This window comes from Electrophorus electricus, chromosome 1, assembly GCF_041902795.1.
Source record: "Electrophorus electricus isolate QZ-2024a chromosome 1, ASM4190279v1, whole genome shotgun sequence".
Taxonomy (NCBI): Eukaryota; Metazoa; Chordata; class Actinopteri; order Gymnotiformes; family Gymnotidae; genus Electrophorus; species Electrophorus electricus.
In genome coordinates, this window is record NC_137497.1 from 161,146 (window position 1) to 185,131 (window position 23,986).

General features: G+C 37.9%; 2 protein-coding genes and 1 pseudogene across 17 annotated transcripts in view; 1 reads left to right on the top strand and 2 right to left on the bottom strand.

Moving 5' to 3' along the window:
• On the top strand, nt 1-23,661 carry LOC113569083 (SLAM family member 5-like). 9 transcript variants are annotated; one of them, XM_081701742.1, is made up of 6 exons: nt 1-319; nt 1,406-1,723; nt 2,982-3,272; nt 4,238-4,333; nt 4,556-4,623; nt 10,213-10,513. In XM_081701742.1, exons 1-6 carry the CDS (start codon nt 220-222, stop codon nt 10,258-10,260), a joined length of 921 nt encoding a protein of 306 aa, XP_081557868.1. In that variant the 5' UTR covers nt 1-219; the 3' UTR covers nt 10,261-10,513. The 9 variants fall into 9 exon arrangements, with proteins under 9 accessions (XP_081557868.1, XP_081557975.1, XP_081557884.1 ...); XM_081701849.1 differs by lacking the exon at nt 4,556-4,623 and adding an exon at nt 3,513-3,683 and having other exon boundaries at nt 10,213-10,228; XM_081701955.1 differs by lacking the exons at nt 4,556-4,623; nt 10,213-10,513 and adding exons at nt 22,480-22,633; nt 22,806-23,661 and having other exon boundaries at nt 4-319.
• LOC145651133 (uncharacterized) lies at nt 4,633-7,523 on the bottom strand (annotated as a pseudogene).
• Nucleotides 21,178-23,986, bottom strand: part of LOC113568990 (uncharacterized) — a 9,690-nt gene continuing 6,881 nt past the window's right edge. For 7 of the 8 annotated variants that reach the window (XM_081702179.1, XM_081702136.1, XM_081702272.1 and 4 more), the window contains 5 exons: nt 23,703-23,856; nt 22,263-22,568; nt 22,003-22,142; nt 21,693-21,793; nt 21,178-21,440 (listed from right to left, as the gene is read on the bottom strand). In XM_081702179.1, the coding sequence (XP_081558305.1) occupies nt 21,284-21,440; nt 21,693-21,793; nt 22,003-22,142; nt 22,263-22,568; nt 23,703-23,856 (858 nt within the window). In that variant the 3' untranslated portion in view covers nt 21,178-21,283. The remainder of the gene's footprint in view (nt 21,441-21,692; nt 21,794-22,002; nt 22,143-22,262; nt 22,569-23,702; nt 23,857-23,986) is intronic. The other variant, XM_081702398.1, reaches the window with a different exon arrangement.

Genomic DNA, 23,986 nt, shown 5'->3' on the forward strand with positions numbered 1-23,986 from the left:
TGAGTCAGTTAAACGATACGCCTCAGATGTGTTTCTCATTCCTTTAGCACGCACTGATGTTGTTCTCTTTCTACCGGTCGTTGTTATCAATTACACATTCTAAAAGGCGAGAAAAGCAATACTTTTAACCTTGTGAATATGTCTATCAGTTTGATTGTCAGATTATGGACGAGGTAGAGAAAAAAGCGACGAGAACAAAGGATTCCTATTTTTGAAAGAATGCTGAATATATGCGAGCAAAAGTGGATTATTTCTTCGCTGACTGTTTATTCGTTTATTCTTCAATTTTCCCCTTTGTTAATTCACGTCTTAGTTAACGGTAAGTTCACAAATATCTGTTTGTTTCCTCCTGAATACTCTTTACACGAGTGAAACCTACTCGTGTTGGTTCGTCGGTAAAATAATCTGAGCTAAATAATTTAGATGAAATTAATCTTAACATTTTAGTTAACTTCTACAGGAGAGGTAAGTGTGTAAGGTACTTTCATATGCCTATCCGTTACGGGTTAATATAAACACAAACATTTATTCTCTCATTTAGAATGCAAAAAGGATGGAAATTAATATATAAGTAGTCTTCAAAAAGACACGTTAAATATGTGGAAAACTCATGCGATAGCGTAAATAGAATATTCCTTCTTGTGACCAAAATTAAGTAGCCTAATCACATCTAAACGGAATTATTTAAAACACAGGTGTAGAATTATTTTAAAACAGCCTTTTAATCTTAGTTTACTTACCTGTAAATCATGAATATTCATTCTGTGGCCTACTTCAAATTAATCCGTTTTAAACCAGTGTACTTTGCTATGTACCTTCGCTTCAGATTTTTTATGTGAATGTTTTGTAACCATATTATTATTATTATTATTATTATTATTATTATTATTATTATTATTATTCAGCTAAAAGGAGCCTTTTTAAAACACTTGTATGAGTTATGCAGCTGCATCCTAAATCAAGAGCCCAACAAGGAACTGCCAGGAGTTACTGTTGTCTAAAGATAAAATGAGGTACATGTAGAGGTGCTAGAAGATCTAATCTGCCAGTAGTGTTCTGTGTTGTACACTGCATATTATGCCTGTACTTCTGATGCTCATGGCCTCAGCTTGCAGACATGTACATGTTACAATACTGCTACCTACTGTACAAATATCACAGATTTATCAGCAGGTTTATGATGTGATTCATTACAACACATGCCAAACAGCAAACGAGTGTTCTATTGTTGTAAATGTTTTACATGAGTGTAAAGGTTTACTTTACATACTTTATACTTTACATTTGCCTGCCCTTTTGTTTCAGTGGAGACTGCACACACACACACACACACACACACACACACACAAACACACACACACACAAACTCCTTATTTCACATCTTCCTGAATAATTCTGTTTCCAGATGTGAGAGCCACTGCAGACCTGGAGACAGTAGAAGTTACAGAAGGAGAAACGATCACTCTAAACTCTCACATAACTGGAGTAAAGAGTGATGATGGAATACTGTGGACATTTGGTACTAGAAACATTCGCATAGCACAGATATTTAAAATGGAACCTTTCACTCATTATGATGAGATATTCAGAAACAGACTGCAGCTGGACACACAGACTGGATCTCTGACCATCCACAACATCAGCATCACACACTCTGGAGTTTATCAACTACAAATTATAAGTAATGATGTCTCAACCAAGCAATTCAATGTCACTGTTTATGGTGAGTCTTTGTCATTTTCCCTTAGTGGATGAAAAATAAAAATTATATATGTTCAAAGCTAAAGATTATATTAGTATAACTTTACCAAAATCAACATGTTTGTGGTACAATTAATGATATTCACATAACCTATTAAACACAAATACCTGAAAATAATATCCTAATCATTAGAGTCTAGTAAAAATGTTAACTTTTTTCTTTAAGGTCTTTAAGTAAAAGGTCTTTAACTGTCCATCTTTTATGTTTGTCTTTGGTAAACACTTTCACTTCTGCATAAATGGGGAAGTTGGTAAAGCAAGTAGAGTACAGTGTTAGTAACACTGAGGTCATGACTTAATTTCCCAGCACATGTGTGTTATACTGATGAATATGGATGCATGTATGCATATATACATGTATGAATAAGCATAAATTAATTCGAAACAGCTGACTGGTAAACTGCATAAAGTCAAAATACTGGTTAAACTCTGACCCCTTTTCCCCACTGGTGAAGGGAGACTCAATCCCACAAGTGCACAGTCTAATGAACAATATCTGGTGTGATTGAAAAGGGAGTGAGTTATGAGTCACACTCAGGAGCTGTATTGTCACCTAGGTCAGCTACATCAGACATGTTCACCTAGGTCATCTAGGTCAGACAGGTTCATCTAGGTCAGTTGGGTCAGACAGGTTCATGTAGGTCAGCTGGGTCAGACAGGTTCAGGTAGGTCAGGTGGGTCAGACAGGTTCACGTAGGTCAGCCGGCTCAGACAGGTTCAGGTACGTCTGCTGGGTCAGACAGGTTCAGGTAGGTCAGGTGGGTCAGACAGGTTCAGGTATGTCTGCTGGGTCAGACAGGTTCAGGTAGGTCAGGTGGGTCAGACAGGTTCACGTAGGTAAGCTGGGTCAGACAGGTTCAGGTAGGTCAGGTGGGTCAGACAGGTTCTCACTGAGAACAGTGTTCAGGAAACACAGTATGATTTTCTGTCATTGTAATGTTAGTGATATTATTGACATGATGACTCATTAAATTAATGTAACACTTTTCATAGTCTCTGGACAAAAAATGTTCTGTGTCACTATTACAAATCCATAAATATTAGGACAATGATGTCATAACTTATTTCTCCTGTATACTCAAGTGCTTCTCATTAAAGACAAAACTCAAAAGTACATCATATGTATTTATAGGTTTTTATTTGCATGTGTATGGTTTGAATGATGTTAGCTGAATTGTTCCTTGGTAATGTTCTTCTCTCTACTGTTGTTTCTTTTTCAGCCAGGCTGCCTGTGCCTAACATCACACGTGCATCACATTCAAAAAGAAAGAGCTCCATATCCCTGACATGTCCAGTGTTGTGTTCTGTGGACAGTGTGAATAAGGTGACTCTCTCCTGGTATAAAGGCAACCATGTGATCTCCACTATCAGTGATTCTAAAACCAGCTCACTTTTTCTGCCTCTGGAAGTTGAATATCATGATAAAAACACCTACAGCTGTGTAGCATCCAACCCTGTCAGTAACCAAACAGCACTTCTCATCATAACCAGCATCTGTCAGCCTGTGTCAGGTATGTAGGCTAAAGCAGAACACATATATACTTATACTCTAAAATCGCATAGAAATCTAAATCTAAATGAATTGTATTAAATGGTCTGAGCTTTGGTCCCAACTATGGTATTTTGTACCATATGGTGTTTAGACAGCATCAGTAGGTAATGTAGTATTACTGACATTACTGGAGTGTGTTAGGTAAACACTATGAAAACATCAGTTACATTTCTCTTTTTTCCTTACTTTTTTTCTCCAGATATTCTTTTTTATTTCAGTTACAGGTTTGTTAAATGTAAGGGTATATACTTAACTAATAAACAAGAGTCTAATCCCCCGTCTGGGCAAATGCACCATACTATACTATTAAGATTCCTTGGGCAAGACTCCTAACACTACATTTGCCTGCCTCTGGAACATGATTGAAGTTGTAAGTCACTCTAAATAAAAGCATCTGCCAAATATGAAAATATATCCAAAGTGTTAGTTTCACTTTTTTTTTTACGTCAACATATTTCAGATATACTTTACTGTATCTTAGATTTTATGTATCTTAGTCCAAATTCCCCACTGTATCATTCTCCACATTGTAACATTGTAATATTCTCCACTACTGTGCTAGATGGCTACAGCTCTAAAATGTCAGCATCTTTCTTGGTTCTCGTTAACCAAGCCATTATCATGGATCATGGTTCATTATTTTTGATCATTATCACAAATCAACAATACAAATTCTATAGATTTAGTTTTAGATTTAAATTTCAATAATTGAGTAATTAAAACTGTAATAAACCTTCCTGTTTCCATATTCTACTACTAAAAAGGTCATCAGTGTCACCATCTGTCATTTAAACTCATGACAGGGACTTTTATCCGTCCTCCCTCATCGACTGACCATCTTGTGCTGCTTCCCTAAACCAGTTTTGGGTTTTCTGTGGCATAATTTAAATGTCAGTGAAGAGTAATTATCGCTTGTCTTTACAGGACATCGGCTGATTCTTTTGTCTGTGATACCTGCAGTTGCACTACTACTGGTTGTAATTCTGGTCCTGTTCTGGAAATTCAGAAAAGTAAAAAAAAGTAAGTATATTTTAAACAGTCTTCATTTCTGCATTGTTGTACATAATAGTTGATGGAAACCATGATGGTCAAAAGAAGTAAAGCTCTACATTAAAGGCTGATACCAATTGCAATGCTCTAGCAACTCTATAAAAACTAAACTATTACAAACTATTATATTTAGCAAGCAGTTTTTGCAAATGTATGGTTGTTCTTATACAATATATATGTATTCTTATATAGTTCAAATGCATGAGGAAGAGTTACATTATGCTGATACAATCTTTTGTGCCCAAAGTGCACAAACTGCGGTAAGGTATACTGTGTATGTGCTGTAACCTGTGTTTGTGTTACAGTGTATGTGCTGTTACCTTTGCTACAGTGTTACAGTGTATGCACTGTTACCTGTCTTAGTGTTACAGTGTATGCACTGTTACCTGTGTTAGTGTTACTGTGTATGCACTGTTACCTGTGTTACAGTGTTACAGTGTATGCACTGTTACCTGTGTTACAGTGTTACAGTGTATGCACTGTTACCTGTGTTAGTGTTACAGTGTATGTGCTGTTACCTGTGTTAGTGTTACTGTGTATGCACTGTTACCTTTGTTACAGTGTTACAGTGTATGCACTGTTACATGTGTTAGTGTTACAGTGTATGCACTGTTACCTGTTGTTAGTGTTACTGTGTATGTGCTGTTACCTCTGTTAGTCTTACAGTCTATGTACTGTTACCTGTGTTACAGTGTTACAGTGTATGCACTGTTACCTGTGTTACAGTGTTACAGTGTATGCACTGTTACTTGTCCGCCTGCCTGTAATCTCGTGTGCTGCCTGGGTACAATGCTTATGTCTCTGCATTCATAATAGTACATTCTTATCAGAGTTGCTGTACAGGCTTTATGTATCACTGGTTTAGGATGTAGGTACATAGACACAATGACTTTAACATGGCTAAGTTAAATGTCTTGTTGCAACAGTGTCACATTTTTCTCTGAAGCTACATCATCTTTTGTGTTCATATTGTTCTTCGGACCAGTTGAATTTGTACAATAATTCTTATAATGCCTCTGATTCTTAGCATCTGAATCAGGTCTCTGTGAGGAGGAATTTCCCCCTGAAGATGATAAAACGATGCTCTGTAAGACAGGACTAAAATAAAATACATAAGAAAAAAAAATAACAGGAATGCAATATCACAGATTTGCACCATGTACCTTAAGAGCTGTTAACAGCACCCTTAAAATTCCATAATTAGGATGCTAGATTATTAGGATTGAGGGTATAAAGATATGATACATTAATTTAGATAATTTAGATTAATTTAGATTAAGCAGATGTGCAGCACATTAGATCTAAGGCCTCTTATTGGCAGTGAACTGCTGCTCCAGTGCATGTTTATAAAGTGATTCAGAGGGTGATGGGAGTAGCCATGGCAGCTAAGACAAGTTGAGGCTCAGTAACATCATGACATCAGGGGTAGGTGAACCTTGGCAGAAAGAGAGAATACATTATTAGACATGTCCAGGTACAAGGGTGTATAAATTAGGGAAATTTGGGAAAAGGCTCTGCCCCATGTGGTAGATTTTCTTATTCTTGGTACTAGTAATGAGCCTGCACCTTTTGATTTAAGCAGACGTGGTGGGTCGTAATGCACTAGGAGTTCTATAAGGTCATGTGGCGCAAGACCATTCAGTGTTTTATAGGTTATTAGAAGTAATATATTATCAATATGAAATTTTACTGGGAGTCAATGTGAATTTGCTAAGATAGGAGTGGTCAAATTTTCTAGTTCTAATAAAAACTCTGCATTTTGCATTTTGAACTAGCTGGAGCTTGTTTAGGCACTTAATGGTACAGCCCAATAGTAAGGCATTAATTTAGTCTAATCTCGAATTGATAAATGCATGGACTAGCTTTTCTGCATCATGTGAGGAGAGCGTGTTCCGAATCTCTGAAATGTTCCTGAGGTGGAGAAAGGCAGTCCTAGAAATATTATTTACATGAGCTTCGTACAAGAGACTGGGATCCATAATAACTCCAAGATCTTTAACTGTTAGAGAAGATGTGATTGGGAGATCATTGAGCTTCATTGAGTAATTAGAGAGTGAGGACCTGGCTGTCTCTGGGCCTAACAGAAGCACTTCTGTTTTGTCAGGATTAAGTGAGAGGAAGTTTCTCCACATCTACTGTCTGACATCTTTTATCCATTCCTCAATAACACTAAGATGATATATTTCCTCTGTTTTGGCTGTAACTAGGTGGACACTAGCATAGTGTTTACATATAATGTCAGATAGATGTGGCATATACAAAGGAAAAAGCAGAAGCCCTAGAACAGATCCTTGCGGGACACCATCGCTAATATTGTTGTATGCAGAAAAGTCTCTGTATGTTGACAAACATAGCAATGGGCTAGATTAGATTCCATCGCGTCTGTCTACTAAAATGTGATCTATGGTGCAATATAAGCAATATAAGAAAAGAGACATAACCCTGTTTAGAGGCCAACAACAGATTATTAAGGTTAGGGTTAGGGTTAGGTTTAACCTTGTTTAGAGGCCAACAACAGATTATTAGGGTTAGGGTTAGGGTTAGGTTTAACCCTGTTTAGAGGCCAACAACAGATTATTAGGGTTAGGGTTAGGGTTAGGTTTAACCCTGTTTAGAGGCTACCAACAGATTATTAGGGTTAGGGTTAGGGTTAGGTTTAGGTTTAACCCTTTCTAGAGGCCAACAACAGATTATTAGGGTAAGGGTTAGGGTTAGGTTTAACCCTGTTTAGAGGCCAACAACAGATTATTAGGGTTAGGGTTAGGGTTAGGTTTAACCCTGTTTAGAGGCCAACAACAGGTTATTAGGGTTAGGGTTAGGGTTAGGTTTAACCCTGTTTAGAGGCTACCAACAGATTATTATTCTTTATTCTGTGCTGTCTCTGTCCTATGATGAGGCCTAAACTCTGACTGAAATACTTCCTGTATCTGGTTCTGATTCAGGTGTGAGTTTAGCTGCTGAGCTACAGCTTTCTCTAGGATCTTGGAAATAAATGGAAGGTTTAAGGCGGCCTGTTATTATATTTAGTGAAGGTTCAATTGCTTCAGGTAGGTTTTCCTTAAGCGAATCTAGTAAGTAAGTAGACGATTTTGAGCATGAGATCAGAGATGTAAATTCTGGCTCTTGGATAGGTGTTCCGATCTCTAAGTAGTTTCCCCATGTCACGTTAATACTCTTAATATTATCCCTAATGTGCTTAATTTTCTCATTAAAGAAATTCATGAACTCATTAATACTGTGTGATGATGTAATCTGAACATTGGTGTCAGTTTTATTCCTAGTTAGACATGCAATTGTAAATAGAAGTCTAGGATTATTTTTGTTATTTTCTATTAGGGTCGAGAGCTAAGATGTTTGAGCGGTAATAAGTGCCTTTCTATACTTCAGAAGGCTCTCCTTCCATGCAAACTGGAAGACTACAAGCTTCGTGTGGCGCCATTTACACTCCATTTTCAACTGTTTTGTTTTAAATTGCGAATGTGATCATTATACTGAGGTACTCATTTTTTTTGTCACTAATCCTTTTTATTTTTAAGTAGCACAACCTCATTGAGTGTGCAGCAGAATACTGATGACAACATCATTACTACTACGTTACTACTAGGTTTCAGTTTTATTCCTAGTTAGATGTGCAAATATACTGAATAAAAATCTAGGATTATACACTCTATTGCCCAAAGTATTCGCTTAGTTCCAGTGAAAGGAACTTTTAATGCTTCAGCATACCAAGAGATTTTGGGCAATTTCATGCTCCCAACTTTGTGGGAACAGTTTGGGGCTGGCCCCTTCTTGTTTCAAAATGACTGCGCACCAGTGCACAAAGCAAGGTCCATAAAGACATGGATGAGCAGGTTTGGTATGGAAGAACTTGACTGGCCTGCACAGAGTCCTGACGTCAGCCTGACAAAACAGCTTTGGGATTAGAGCGGAGACCACGCGCTAGGTCTTCTCATCCAACATTAGTGTCTGATCTCATGGAATGATCAAAAATTCCCATAAACACATTCCTAAACCTTGCACAAAACCGTCCCAGAAGAGTTGAAGCTGTTATAGCTGCAAAGGGTGGGTTGACATAGATTAAGATTCATATGTGTGTTCAGATGCATTCATATGCGTGTGAAGGCAGATGAGCGAATACTTTTGGCAATATAGTATATTTGCTATTTTCTATTAAGGCCCAGAGAGAAGCTGTTTGAGTGGCTTTTCTATTCATAGATACACACACAGATTGTCCACTTAATGTGAACACTTGCACAGCAATCATGTGGGAGGACTAGAATGCATAAAATCATGTAGACATGGGTCAAGAGTTTGAGCTAATATTCAAAAAACAAAAATGGGGAAGGAAAGTAACCTGACTGACTTTCATGAGTGGTTTGAGTATTTCTGAAACTAAGCCTCATCTGCTATTTTCACATGCAACATTCTCTAGAGTTTTAATCCAGTCAGTTCTGTAGGCAAAAGAGTCATGTTGAACAGAGAGGTCTGAGGCATTTGGCCAATTAATTCAAACTGACAAGAAATACATACTCCACCAACTACTGTTTTTCTACTAAGCAGAAAATTCTAAAAGTACAATGCATCAAACTGGGTTAGATGTGCTACAACAGCAGAACCACATCAGGTTCCACTGCTGTCAGACAGGAACAGGAATCTGAGATTATTATGGTCACAGACTCAGCAAAAATGAACAGAAAAAGTGGGAAAACAGGTCTGAGGAATTTTACTTTCAGCTGTGACACACAAATGGCATGGTCAGAATTTGTTGTAAACAACATGAATCTACTGACCCAACCTGCCTTGTGTGAACAGTTCAATAGACCCACTAATCAGAATCAGAATCACTTTATTACACATAGTATGTTACCCATACAAGGAATTTGTCTTGGTGGGTGCACACATGTATGTAACACTGGACAGACCTGTCGAGCACACAGACTGTTAACAGGTATTTAACTAAGCGAAAATGAAATAGAAATACAATAGAGTGAAGAACAAAGAGTAGGAGTTATAGGGTTAGAACCATGGAGGGGATCGAACATCATTTGAGCATCGTTTGAATGTCTGTGTGAGTCTGTGTGAGTGATGTTGCTGACCATGATCAGCATCCCTTTATAGCCACAAATTACCATCTGAAATGAAACATCCAACATGATAAGGCACCAGGTCACAAAACTCAAACTGATTCACTGACCACGACAATCAGTTTAGTGTAGTTCAGTAGCCTGTTTAGCTGATAACAAGAGAGGGTCCGACCCAGTATTAGTAACAACTCTCCTCCAGAGCTTTGCGTTTTGCTTTCATGTTACAAAGAAGCTGCAAGACAATACCTGAGAGTGCTCTCTGTGTTTGGGCTTATTGTTGAATGTTTTCTCAGTCTGCTTTGTGTTTGATCTGTAAATAAAATGCTCCTTTCTGCTCTTATTGTTGGTTGTTTCTCTGGTTTGTGTTTGAGCTGTAAATAAAATGCTTCTTTCTGCTCTTTTATTCTGCTTCCATGTCACAGCACCGTGATAAATCATGTCACAGTGTCATAGCAATAAAATAAAAAAAGAATATCTGGACCCCAGAGGACAAAGTAAATAAACAAAGTAAACCTTACAGCTCCGTAAAATGGTGCCCAAGATGTGCACATGTATTTGTAGATGCACATGTGTATGTTGCAGTGATGGCCCAGAAGGTTGTCAGCTCAAGCCTCACTACTGTGAACGTGTCACGGTTGGTCTGCTGAGCAAGGCCCTTAACCCTCAAATTGTGTTCAGTCATAATTGTAAGTCACTTTGGATAAAACTGTCAGACAAATGCTGAAAATATATATAATGGGGGGTTTTTTGGGTTTTTTTTTACAGATACCTGAAGAAGCACAGGACATAGTGTATTCAGCAGTCAATAAGTGAGCTGTATGTTGTAAAAGCCAAAGTCAACTATGGTGGGCATGGAGTCTATAAGCACTTATCCATTCATTCATGAGTGTTCATGGATCAAGGCAGAGCTCTATGGTTTTGTTTCTATGGTTTTTGCTTCATTCAATCTTCTGCTTTACTTGACCCAACCATGGCAGTGATTAGTCAAAATAGACAGTTTGTTGTGTCTTACAATTTGTAAATGCTGTAATTTGCCTGCATAAAAACACACAAAATAACAAAACAAGTAGAGGCCTCTCTGAGTTCATTGTGGATCTAGGATAGAATGTACTGTGGTTCTTAGATGATTTATTCAGACATCTTCTTTCCTTGATGCAACCATGTCAGTAACAAACAGAAATAGTCACAAATATGAGAAATGTGGTTGCATGATGTACTACAGACTTTGTGCAGACTTGAATCCAAAGGAGTGAACTTCAGACTCAGGTAAACAGGAAAACACCCTTGGGCCTTACTAAAACTCCCATGGTTCCTAACTGCCTGTTAAGAAAATACTAAAAGGACTTGGAAGAATTCAAGGTGTCTATGAAATATGGCAAAAATTAAGAAAGCATAACTGAGAACCAACTGAACAGTTTATGAAATTTCAGTTATGATCAGAGGTCTGCACTGTCTCTTTGAAGCTTTGCTACAAATACCCGTCCCTGGTGTTGTAGTCAAAACCGAGTCCAAGTCAAAACACAAACTAAAAATGTTCATAAATTAATGCCCTATTCACACAAGCAGCTTTATTGCATCATACTACATTGCAAATCAGTTAACCCCCAGGACAGTGCTGCATTATGGGATGATCTGCAGTGGCATAGTGTGGGAGGTATGTGCTGTTGAGATTAACCAACAGAAAAGCCTGTCTAGACATGCAGCATACCTTTAGTAACAGCCTGTTTAAGGTAACCAGCTTTATCAATTGTATTGTTCAAGCAAATTTGTAAAAAAAAAAATAATAATAATAATAATTTAAATTCGAGGTTGGTTGGAGGGATTACAATAAGGTTTAAATCCACATCACCATTTGAAGTCATTGAAAGCCTTTAATGTTTAGTTTTAAAAGGCAGTGTAAGATTATTCCAGCACACATTAGATCTCACCATCTCTTTCACTAGTGGCCCAGGGCACTGAAACCTGTTTACCCTGCCAGAGTTGCAAGTTTCCACATGCAGTTCAGCCGTTCAACAGTTTATCACCAATATTGTGAATACCTGGGTTTTCTTTAATAAAGTTGAGGATTGTTATTATTATTAATAAAAATAATAGTGATCATAAAGTTCTGCATAGGTGTAAACATTCATTTTTAGCAAGATATGAGGTTTAGGTTAATTTTATAAGTATTAAAAATATATACAATGGAATGGAAAAGGTGGTTTGCTCAGAATCAGCACTTGTGTAGCTTAAAAAAGTGGTAAAACTGTACAGAAAGTATTTTTGAATGCATTTTATTGAAGGGAAAAAACAGTCATTTTTGGGAACATAGTGACATACTGTATTTGTCACGATCAGTCCCTCCCAGCTTCTGTGTTCTGTGTTTTTCCTGTCTTGTGTTTTTTTTAGTTCCATTCCAGTTTAATTTTCTCCGCACCTCATTTAATTTTCAACACCTGTCCCTCGTTTAGTTCATGCATTTAAACCCTGTCTTGATCCCTGTGTTTTGGCTGTTCACTGAATGTGTTAATGGTGATAAATGTATGTTTAATGTAATGGTTGTGAATGTGTTTGTATGGTTGTGTTGGTTTGTACTCTGTGTATCCTAGCCTTCGTGTTTCTTATCTCTGAGTTTTCCCTAGTCTTTGTTATAGCCTGCTTCCCTTGTTTGCCTCCATGTGTTTGTTTTGTTTATCATGTATTCTCGGACTCTTCGTATTGGTACTATGATCCTGGTCTATGACTACGACTCTAATTCTGGTTTTGCCGCTTTTAAATCTTGCTCTTCTCTGCACATGTGTCTGCCACCTTACCGCTCACCATTACAGTATTCCTATATGCTGTACAATGATCAATTCAACTATAAATAGTTTTCTCCATTTTTTGAACCATTGCTCCCACCCATATGATTTTAAACAACAAAAAATAAGAATAAAATAATAGAAAAAAAACAAGAACCTAAATCAATAATATTACAGCAATGCATAATTAGCAATGAATGTCCCTTATATTACAAATATTAAAATAAAAATATAGCTCTGAATGGAACGAGTTAGTCATCCACTGTTCTTCAGGTCCAGGGTTGTGGAGGTTTGGCAAACACTCTATCCACTTCTCTGAGACCTGTCTTATGGTCGATTTGTCTCAAACATTTCACAAGTCTTGACTCATGGTAATCAAATCATTGCATTCTTGCAAAAGTCTGCAAGACTTTCAATGCCATTGTGGCATGAAAAATTGCCCTTCAACTCACTGCATGCTAGAGACTAGATGTTACCTCACCTCTAAACCCATAAACAACCACTATGATTAACAGCCCTATTAACATCTGACCCTCAGGTCAGCCTCATCCATCCTTTTCCAGATGTATATTTACAGAAACCCTCCAAAATTTTTTGATGAGCATGTAGAGTGTTGAGTTGATGCCCTGGACATGAGCAGATGCATCTGGTGTGGGTGCTGGGGTTGTCCTTATGATATTGTTTGGCATCCTGCCTTGACTGTCATATGGTGACAAGGATTATGCTATTTTGCTGTTTTTGGACAAAAATATCTGTGTTTCATCTCAGGAAATTTCCTCTTCATCTGAAGATGATACACCATGTGCGAGGTTGTTCTTTCCCATCTTCTTCTTCAGATACCTCTTCTTCTTAGAAATCACTATTCTCTTGTTTCTTCTGAAAATCTGAAAAAATCACATCTGCGACCTTTTGGGCACTGAAACCTGTGGATTAGAAGATGTCTGATATATTTAATCTGGGAGATGACAGGTTACCAGTGCAGCTGGAATGACAGGTCTGATGTGTGCAGTATGTTTGGTAGCGGTAAGCACTCTGACTGCCCATTGGTCTGTGCACGTTTATAAATTATAACATTATAATGATATAATAATTATATTATCCAAATTCTAAAAATAAATGGTGAATTCTCTGCATTTGCCTCTTCCATTATCACTATGCCTGACAAGACACACAGTTGCTTGTCCTGTCCCTCATCAGCTCTGGACAGCTACAACTCACAGTATTAGACCTCTGCAGCTGATCCAGAAGGCAGCTACATGACTCACTGAGCCACACCTGGTAGAACAGACACTGATTACAGTAGATCATGTCTTAGACGGGTCAAACTGATCTCATATGTGATGTGTGGCCTCAGAATATCCAGTGTCATGATCACAGCAAGGCTGTCTTCTATATCTGGATGTTCAGTTTAATTTGAATGATGTCGTGTATGATGTCTCAGTTAGTAACTGTGTTCCCTGAAAAAGATGCAGTCACATCACATAATTATTCAAATAAACACATTGTACTATTACTTTGCTTTTAAGGTTATTGAACTTCACATTGTCACAAAATCTCCAAGTTTGTGTCCTTTAATGCTACAATGATGAAACATGGAAAATATTTACTGTAAGCCGTACACTGCTGCCAAAAGCACAGGAGATTGAAACTGTTTTGGATCATTTTCAGGATTCACTCGTCTTGGTTCAGTCAGTCAAACTCCCGGAGTGCTGTGAGACACTTGAGCTGAAGCAGAGACACACACACAGTTGTCAGGTCTTAAAATGAGCTGAGTTTATTCTGACACATGTAAGGTTATATTATGTTCAATAATATAAATATTTTCAAAGAATAAAGCTAACTGTATCAGGATGCTAAAAAAACATTTCAACCAAAGGGCAACTAAAGGTGTCATGGTTAGTCCCTCCCAGGTTCCAGCTTCTGTGGTTTCCCTGTCTTGTGTGTTTTGGTCTTAGTTTCGTTTTCTCTGCCCCTCGTTTGATTTCCCACACCTGTCCCTCATTAAGTTCATGTATTTAAACCATGTCTTGATGCCTGTGTTTTGGCTCTTCATTTGAATGTGTTTATGTGGCTGTGCTTGTTTCTTGACTCCGTGTATGTATATTTGTATCATTTTGTTTAAGTTTGTTCTTTTAGCACCAAGCTTTTCCTTGTCTATGTTATAGCCTGCTCCCTTGTTTGCTTCCATGTGTTTAGTTCTAGCCTCTGTGTTTAGTTACTCCTGTATCTTAGCCCTTGTCCCGTTTAATCATGTATCCCCGTAATCATGTGCTCTCCGTATTGGCTCTATGACCCTGGACTGATTCTGGATTTGCCCCTAATAAATCTCACTGTTCTCTGCACATGCGTCCACCTCCTTAATGCTCAACGTTACAAAAGGATGGAGTGAAACCATACCATATTGTTACAAGATTTCCATTAACAAAGTGCAGAAACATACTTGCTCCAACTATAAACACAGAAAAATGTCTGCTCCAGGTATGAACACAGAAAACAGAATCATGTCTGCACAACTGCTCCTAAAGCATTGGCTGGGTTACACTAATCTAACAGATACATTACTTAGTCCTGTACATACATGCTACTCTGGTATTTAAGCTTGAACAACAACTGTGCCATGTGCACCTTGTGGAAGGATGTAGTACGCAACACAACTACTATGTTCTCAGTGAAAGACAGATCAGTTTCATTCACTGCCAGCAGTAGCATATTGTGGAATCAGAGCACTGTGAGAATTTCTGCAGGGTCAGGTCAAGTCAAGGGGTGAGACTACACATGGATGTGAGGAACTAGTCTTAGAATTAGGAAACAAACCACACAGAATCACAAAGACAGAAGCGTAACATAAGTACAGGCAGAGATCAGGCAACAGAAAGATAAGCAGATCAACCAAACTGTAGGACAAAACATGAAAACATCATCCAAAATACAAGGCCATAACAGTATAGATGAGAAACAAAGAAACCACACAGAACTGACAGATAGAGACAAAACATCACACTGAGACTAGGACATAACAGAGTTTAAAGACACAGAAGGACTAATTGACAAACTAAGAAGAGGTGAGGACAGTCAGGTAACAGACAGAGAGAGACGAGCTAAAACTGACCTCTAGAGGCCAGAGGCGGCATTACCAAGAGCCGGTGTTACAGGTGTGAAATATGAAATATGAAATATGTTGAACTCTTCCTTCTGCCTCATTACTGTCTGCTGATCTCACCACCTCATGTTTATGGTCCTCACAATGCCTTCCACTAGCCAGCCATCTTAGTGAGGGTCGTAATAACATAAAACAAGGAATAAAATACAGCAGCAAAAAGTGGAGAGGTCACAGGTTAATTAAAAACTAATTTAAACACACAGGTCTTCTTAAAAGTGCCTAGATCAAGAGCCCTCATACCAGCTTCAACCAAGAGTTCAGTGGACTAAACGAACCATTGTTAGAGGTGTCAGAGGTGTTTAGTTGCTCATTTAATTAACTAATTAATTATTAACAGGTGATGCTGTCAAGAAGTTAACTTGAGTTAGATAGACAGAAAGAACTTTGTTGTTCCCAACTGGCATTAATGGCAGGTGATCATGTATAATAGCAAACCCAAGTCAATCCATGTGATTATATAGACTCAGTAGTTCAAACACATCTGTGAGTCATGAGCACCAGTGATGTTTCTGCATAATCTCTATGCACCCATGTTTTTCTTTTTCCTCAGTTTGGACAGAGCACTCTCAACCATTTCACTGCAAGTTATACTGTGTATGACTATGTATGTGACAAATAAACCAAACTTGAAACTAATCTGATATTAACGACTAGCAAAACTACTGATTTATTATTCGATTTATTCATATTTGATAGTTGAACATGACTTGAAAGATGTTTCATAGACACCCGTCTTTGTACTAGATGAGACTGTTTAAAGATTATGCTTAAAGGTTGTTTCACTTCAGAATTATTAACTATGATGCATCTGTCATAAACGGACAGGGAAGACATTGGAGGCAGTCCCACTCTGATTCAAAGGAAGTAATGAGCCTGCCTGAGACTATTAGATTAACCATTTGGAGGATTAGGTTTAGGGTTAGATTAAGCATTATACTTGGAGGGTTAGGGTTAGAGTAACCATTATACTGGAGGTAGGAGTTTTTTAAGCCATAAGATAAGTGGTTGGAGAATGATCTAATGTATCACTAAGGGGGAGGGGGGTGTCCTGAGTGATCATTTTTGTTTTTGGTTTGTTTTTTGGTTTTCTTTGGGGGGGGGGGGGGGGGGGGGGGGGTTTGAGTGATTTTTAAAAGTTAAATTCTGTGTGGTTAAGAGAGTGTCTTCTACCTGCAAAGATTTGGTTTATTTACCTTAGCACATTTTAATACACATGATACAGCACAGATCACACTACCACTAAAGGTTTAAAACAGGCTAGTTCTATCTGCATCTTAATCATAGTTGCCTTTATTGTCACCTTTAGGTTGAGATTGGTTTTAAATTTCTAAACAAATTTACATTTAATCTTTAGCATTTTACATAATATCAAATTATATTTGAAACTATCAGCAAAGTTCAGAACTGTGGCTCAGTGAAAATCTACACTTTCCCGAATAAACTATTTTTGCATTTACTGTAATTTACAATCTTTTTGGAAAGAAATCCACTAAAGACGCTGCTGCTGCCGCTTGTGTTTGCTCAAACATAACCTATAACACATTGCTCCATCATCTGTCTCTGTCCTTCATACACACCGACCGGCTTGAATCTGTTTGGAGGTAAAAAGACAAAGATTCATCAAGGAAGGAAAGATAAAACACTATTAGGAATATACAGGCATTTATAAGCATGCAACAAATCAGGGGTGTTTACAAACTATTTCTTTAAGTCAGAAATGCGAACGACAGAAGCAAGTGTTGGATCAGACTTAGCTAGAGAAAAACAGTTACGTTAAAAGCATAAAGTATGTGTAATGTTAGCATGCATTGCACTGATAAATATTAGTGATGCTTTTATTGTTGTTTATATTCTCATGCTGTATCATGACTGGCTGTTAATCTCTATGGTAATGGACCCATAAGGCTACAGTGCAGTGGAGAGCTGAATCACGGTATGTGATGTTCACATTTAAATTGAAACCTAATGTACACACCTCTGTGGTCATCATATCTACCATAAGAGAAGAAGTATGTGGGCTATGACCTGTGCATTAGTATTCAAACAAATAGTCTTAAATCTTATACACATTTCAGACAGACTACTAATTTAGCGTGGTTATCTTTTGTGGCTTTTCCCCCACACTATCTGACTATTTCTGCTTAGACAAGATGTGAAGTTTTACATTTAGAAACATTTAGTTACAAAACTGTCATTTCACTTATCAATTAGTTACTGTTAGTTTTTGCTTGTTTATATATGTATGTGTAGTATTATTAACATTTATAACCACTAGGTGGCACATACACCTTTTCTCATGTTCTTTGCTGTGGCGTTGCTTCCATAGTGTCACTACTGTTTTATTTCTTGAAGAGAGAATCCACTGCCTGTTATGGGCTGAGAGAGAGAAGCTTGCCAATAAAACAGCGCCACCAGCTGGTGCACCTTGCTAGGGAGCCGCTGAGAGACAAAGGTTACATATGTATATGCTATACTTAAGGGAATTTGCTAAGATGTTTATGCAGTATTTTAGTTTAAACTAACTATGTCTTATGCCATGAACATTTACAGCATTTAGCAGATGCTCTTATGCAGAGTGATTTACAAAAGTGCTTTGTCATTTACTCATAGAGTACATCCTACCCAGTACAGAAGGTTAGAGTCCAAGACACCAGTGAACTAGAATACTGTAGAAGCACAAGGATCACTACTGATGCTTAGATGTACAAAACACATACAAGCTCTATATCAGACATGATAAGTGCAATAACAAACAATATCAAACTATACGTGCTAAAGGTTTGGTTATCCAACAGGTGCCAGATGAATAATCATTTAAATATTCCACAAACAGATGGGTCTTCAGTCTGCGTTTGAAGACTGCAAGGGACTCTGCTGTCTGGACAGCCAATGGAAGTTTGTTACACCATTTGGGAGCCAGGACAGTTTGTCTTGACTTATGTCTTGACTTGTTTCTTGTTAATATCTGATGTGAAATCAGCAGTTCCTTTAATTCCCTGTGAAAACCTTCTGGACCAGATATATCATTTATATATTAATATATTGTGTCTAAAGCTTTTTATCCAGGCCAGTATCCATGTGGCACTGTGATCAGTTCTGATCTGATTGTGATTCATTGTGTCACGAATGGCTACCCTCATGTCTCTGTTTTTCTTTATTTCCTAGTTGTTCCGTTCCTTGGTATTGTTTTCCATGCCTGTTATTCTTTTCACCTGTGTCTGGTTTTGAGTTAATTAGTTCATACATTTAAACCCTGTCTGGTTCCAGGTGTCTGCTGTTCACTGAATGTCTGATTATCTGAAAACCTGTATCTGGCTGGATGTATGTTTCTCCGAGTTCTTCCTAGCATCTTTGTTATAGCTGCTTCCCCTGTTTGCCTTTGTGTGCTTTTGGTTTGTGTTTCCTAGCCTTTGTTTATCCTACCCCTTTGTTTATCATGTATCCTTGTACTCTTCATATTGGTAAACTGACCCTGGACCACTGACCCTAACAACCATGACTTTGGATTTGCCCCTAATAAATCTTGCTCTTCTCCACACATGCATCTGCCTCCACTTGCCAATAAAACTGTTGGGTCAGTTCTGATCTGACTACTGTTTAAGTTTGGTCAGTACCGTAGCATTAAGTTTGGTATGCCTTGTGTTTCAGTATTTCAGTGTCATCATCATGAGTCATGATCAAGTCAATATGTCACATTTAACAAACAAATACCTCAGAAGGTACAACAGCTGCCTGTACTTTCCACAAAAACACACCAAATATCTGCCTACTGTTAAGTGTAGTAATACTGATTATCATATGTTTTATATGATCAGTGCAATTTGTTATACACTCTTCTACATGCAATTAAGCACTTGCTGTCTAGATGAATATAAATAATTCTGTCAATATACACTCATCAGCCACTATATTAGGCACACCTGATCAACTGCTCATTAATGCAAATATCTAATTAGCCCAGATGACAGCAAATCAATGCATTTGGGCATGTAGATATGACATGTTGAAGATGAAACTGAGCATCAGAATGGGGAAGAAAGATGATTTAAGTGGCTTTGAACATGTTTATTGGTGTTGGATAGGATGACCTGTTGTCACGGTAGGCTGGTCGTCCAGCAGGAGGGACACGCCCACTCCTGCCCAGGACTGCACAACACACCTGCTCCTCTCACAATCACCTGATTATTGACCTCACACATCTGTTCCTTATTTTCCTCTTTTATTTAAGCCCACAGGTACCTGAAGTCAGTGCTGTGCATTATCAGACTACAGAGAGATTACCGAGCGCCACTGAAACTCCGACTTCTCCATGTATTTTCTTTTGCTTTGTTTTGATCTGCTTATTGTCATGGACAATAAAAGCTACTTCCCTGAAACCTCACCTCTCGCTCCTTCTGTGCCGTCCAAGTCACATGGTATGGCCTGCCGCGTGCAGGGGGCGGGGGGGGGGTTATTCCTGTTTGTAGCCACACCCCTGTAGCCACACCCACCTGTACTGGGTTAATTGTTAGTGTTTGTCAGTCTATTTAAACCTCCGTCAGTGTGTGCCTCACTGTTGGTCGTTGTTTGTTAGCATCTGAGTATAATGTTAATGTCCATGTTTGTGTAGCCCTTGTTAGTGTTTGTATAGCGTGTGTTTACATTACAATCTTAATCGTTAACGTTTAGTGTGTATATATTCGCTGTTACAGTTATTTGTGAGTGCCACCATTGTCCTAAATGTTCTATGTCCTAAATGTTTCACAACGTCGAGAGAGCCTGTGCATCCTGCTCCACACCCTGCGGCACTCGGGCATTCGTTACACCATCCCTTTATGACCAGCGTGAACCCATCTACTGATGGATACTTCCAGCAGGATAAAGCACTTATCATGAACCACAAATCATCTCAAACTTGAAAATGACAAAGTATTCACTGAACTCAAATGTCCTCCACAGTCACCAGATCTCAATCCAACAGAGCACCTTTTGGATGTGATGTGACAGGAGATTCATATATATATATATATATATATATTTATAATGAGTAACTGCAGTATATTGTAGTAAGAAATGTAGATATACTCAAAATTGTAGTAAAGTACACAGTTTCCAGAGAAACAGGACGTTTCTGACAGAGGTCCTTCATCATCTGTGCAAACAAAGTGTTTCTGAATTAGTAGGAGGTGCAGCCAGTTTATATATGTTCAAGTATGTAAATATATATATGTAGAGAAAGAGATACTTTTTCATCTCTTTCTCTACATATATATATTTACATACTTGAACACGTTTAGTAACATTGTGGTAACAACTTTATAATGCAACATTGTTCCTACATACACCTTTACAATGCACCATTAAGAGCTGTGTTCAGTGCACACAGGTCTTTTTCCTGGAACAGGTGTGTGGTCTTTACTCAGTAGTTTCATGCATAAGAGGGTCGCCCTCTATACAGGGAAGTTTGCTCTTGAAGAAAAGATGATTTAGTGCAGACTGTCTTTAATCGGCTTCACACCAAGAGAAACACAGAGAAACACAGCGAAAGCTACACTGGATAGATTTTTGAGGGATGTAGTAAGATAAAAAACATGAGTGGTATTTGTAAGAGGAAACATTCCACTGAGGTTCAGTGTTGAGCACTTGGCTGGTAGACTGAAGGTCTATACCATAGTCTGGTCTATGCTTCCTGTTTGTTTTCCTAAACCTTGATGACACTTTTAAATGCTCTTGGTGTTCTCTTTTCCATATACATTTTCACAAATGCAGAGCACTGGTAAGGTGAGGAACTAAAGTTCTAAAAGAAAACTATTTACTGAGGGTGCATCTAAAATTGTGTGTTTTGAAAATGAATTAAATTATAGACTAACAGCCTTCCAAAATTATACTGGTTTTAGAAACCAACTGATGTAAATGTCTAAAGCCACGTGGGAGCAACTGTAGTTTCACAGATCCAGCCTGCCTCGTATGAGCAGGGGATGTCATTCCACGTATTCAGAGAGACAACTTCATTGAAATAAACAGCACAGTCTTCATCTTTGCCAGTATCATTGGGTTCCCCTGTCCTCCAGTATCTGGGAATAACACACAACACACAGAATACAGCACACAGATTACAACTTACTGCATTTAATTTGTTTTAATCACAAAATGGCACTGGTGCATAACAGCAACCTTGAGGTTGTTTTCAGTGAGTTAATCCACCCTGCATGCCATTGAAAAATGGAACAAATGTATGTTTACTGACCGCAGGATGTTAGAAAATAAAGTGTATGGGTGTAGTCTACACTCACAAATGTGTGAAAAAGGCACGTTGTATTACTCACTCAGTGGTTAGTGGTGACCCATCCACCCACTTCCAGATCCCCTCTGTTTGTGCATCACTGAGACCAATCCAGGCATATATGTTTACCTCCTTAATGAACTCCTGGAGGGAAGGAAAATATAATTAGAATAAGGAGATTTGTGCTGATAGTGTAAATATATAATCTAGATTACTCAGTCTATAGAATGTAGTTGAATAAGGAGATTTGTGCTGATAGTCTAAACATATAATCTAGATTACTCAGTCTATAGAATGTAGTTGAATTAGGAGATTTCTATCAGATCTGAGGGTCTTCTCTCCACTCCCCTCACCTGTTCCTCTCTGCTGTTTATGATCACCAGATCTGCTCCCATCTCTCTACAGTACTGCCTGCTCTCAGCCCAGTTCTTTCTCCCATTAGAAAAGTAGTAATAGCTGCTTCCAAATTTCCTCCAACCTTTAAAACACCTCTCTTCAAAAAGAAAGACAGTGAAGAGTGGTGTGACTGTAAACTGTCTTTTAGCAAATAATGCATTTTCATCAGTAAGTGTATATTTTCCATTGTGGTAGTACTAATATTATTCATCCTCACCCAGTTTTTGCTGAAATGCATCTCTTTCCATAGTGAGGTTATCATAACTGCTCTGTAATTGGTCTCTCTCTAAAGTCAAATTATTGTTAATGTCCAGTAACTGGTCTCTCTCCTTAATCATGTTGTCATAGCTACTCTGTAACTGGTCTCTCTCCTTAGTCATGTTGTCATAGCTACTCTGTAACTGGTCTCTGCCTGCATCGTGTTTTATCCACAGGCCGATGATAACAGCTGACAGGAGAACACACAGCAGCCCCAAACACACTGCAGCTGGTTTTCCAGAGCGCGCCTGCCTCCCCTCACAGCCTGGGAGAGTTACAACAGCAACAGAGTTAGACTTCCTCTACTGCTTTTCAGATTATACTGCAATGGTAAAGTACCTACACACCTACTCTTTGTTTATTTTTAATATTTTCTCCTTTAAAACAAAACAGGGAAGGTATCAAATAAATGAAATAACACATATGTGATTATGCTATGATAAATATTGTCTATTGTAGAGCTTGCATCATTTGAAGTAACTTTCCTATACTTTGATGACAGCTCTGCATGCTCTTGGTGTTCTCTTAACCAGCTTCATGAGACAGCAACCTACGATGCTTTTACATCAGTCTTCAAGATGTTCTCACATATGCAGAGCACTTGTAGGGTGAGGAACTAATCTAATCATTTGAACTAATCATTTGAATCTAAAATTGTGTTTTATAAATGATTTTGTGTATATGCTAACACCTTTCCCAAATTCTATTGTTCTTGAAAACAAATTTAAGCATAATCCATTAGATTAAAATGCCTTTATTACTATTAAAAACACATCTGTCAAGTGTGTCCAAACTTTTGACTGCTACTTTATGTGCTAGAAACTTCAAGTAATACTATTTATTTTCTTCTTAACCCACAACTTCTGTCTATTAGAAGCCTGAAATGTTGCTTTATTTTTTTAAAACATCATGTTCCAGCTGTCTGCTTTGCAGATGTATTTCAGTCTACATCTGACAAAATCTAAAACATTCCTTTAATGATGATTTAAGTGTTGTAATAGTTCTTTGATGATTTAAGTGTTTTAATAGTTTTATTTACTTTTGGCTAAGGGATTTTGCTCTTTTGTTTGAGTGGAACATATGTACAGTCTTTTTCCACAAAGAGGGTTCTTAAGACAGGAGTGGACTGCATTTTTTAACACTGTTCAGTCTTAAAAACATTTAAAAAATGATTTTTGTTTCTGCTGCAGCAAAACCAAACATTTCAACCATTCATTCCTTATTTATTTTTAATTAAATCCAGTCATTTTTTTAAAGATGTACTTTATTTTACTGGGAATTAAAGAAATTAGGCAACTAAAAAAATGGTTAATTTTCTCTTTGGTTACAGAGGGATATAGATCCTAAATAATTCTCACTTTGTTCTGCCTTTGATTCTGTGGTTGATCTGAACATTTACCTCGTTTCTGTACTTCAGTGTCCAGGCAGAATCTCTCATGTACTCTTGCCCTCTTATTGTAGTTGTCTATGTTTGTATAGTTGCTCTCAAGGTTTTCATATTCGTTATCCTCCTCCATGGCACTGGTGGCTGTTAGATGTGGGTTCCAAGACTTCTGTGGGAAGATTCGTTATGATCATATCATGTGACACTGAATTAATTTTTTTTATTTTTTTTTATGAAAATTAGGGAACAACATTGGTCTGTGTGCCTCAACCACATCTAGGACCTCTATATGTCCTCAA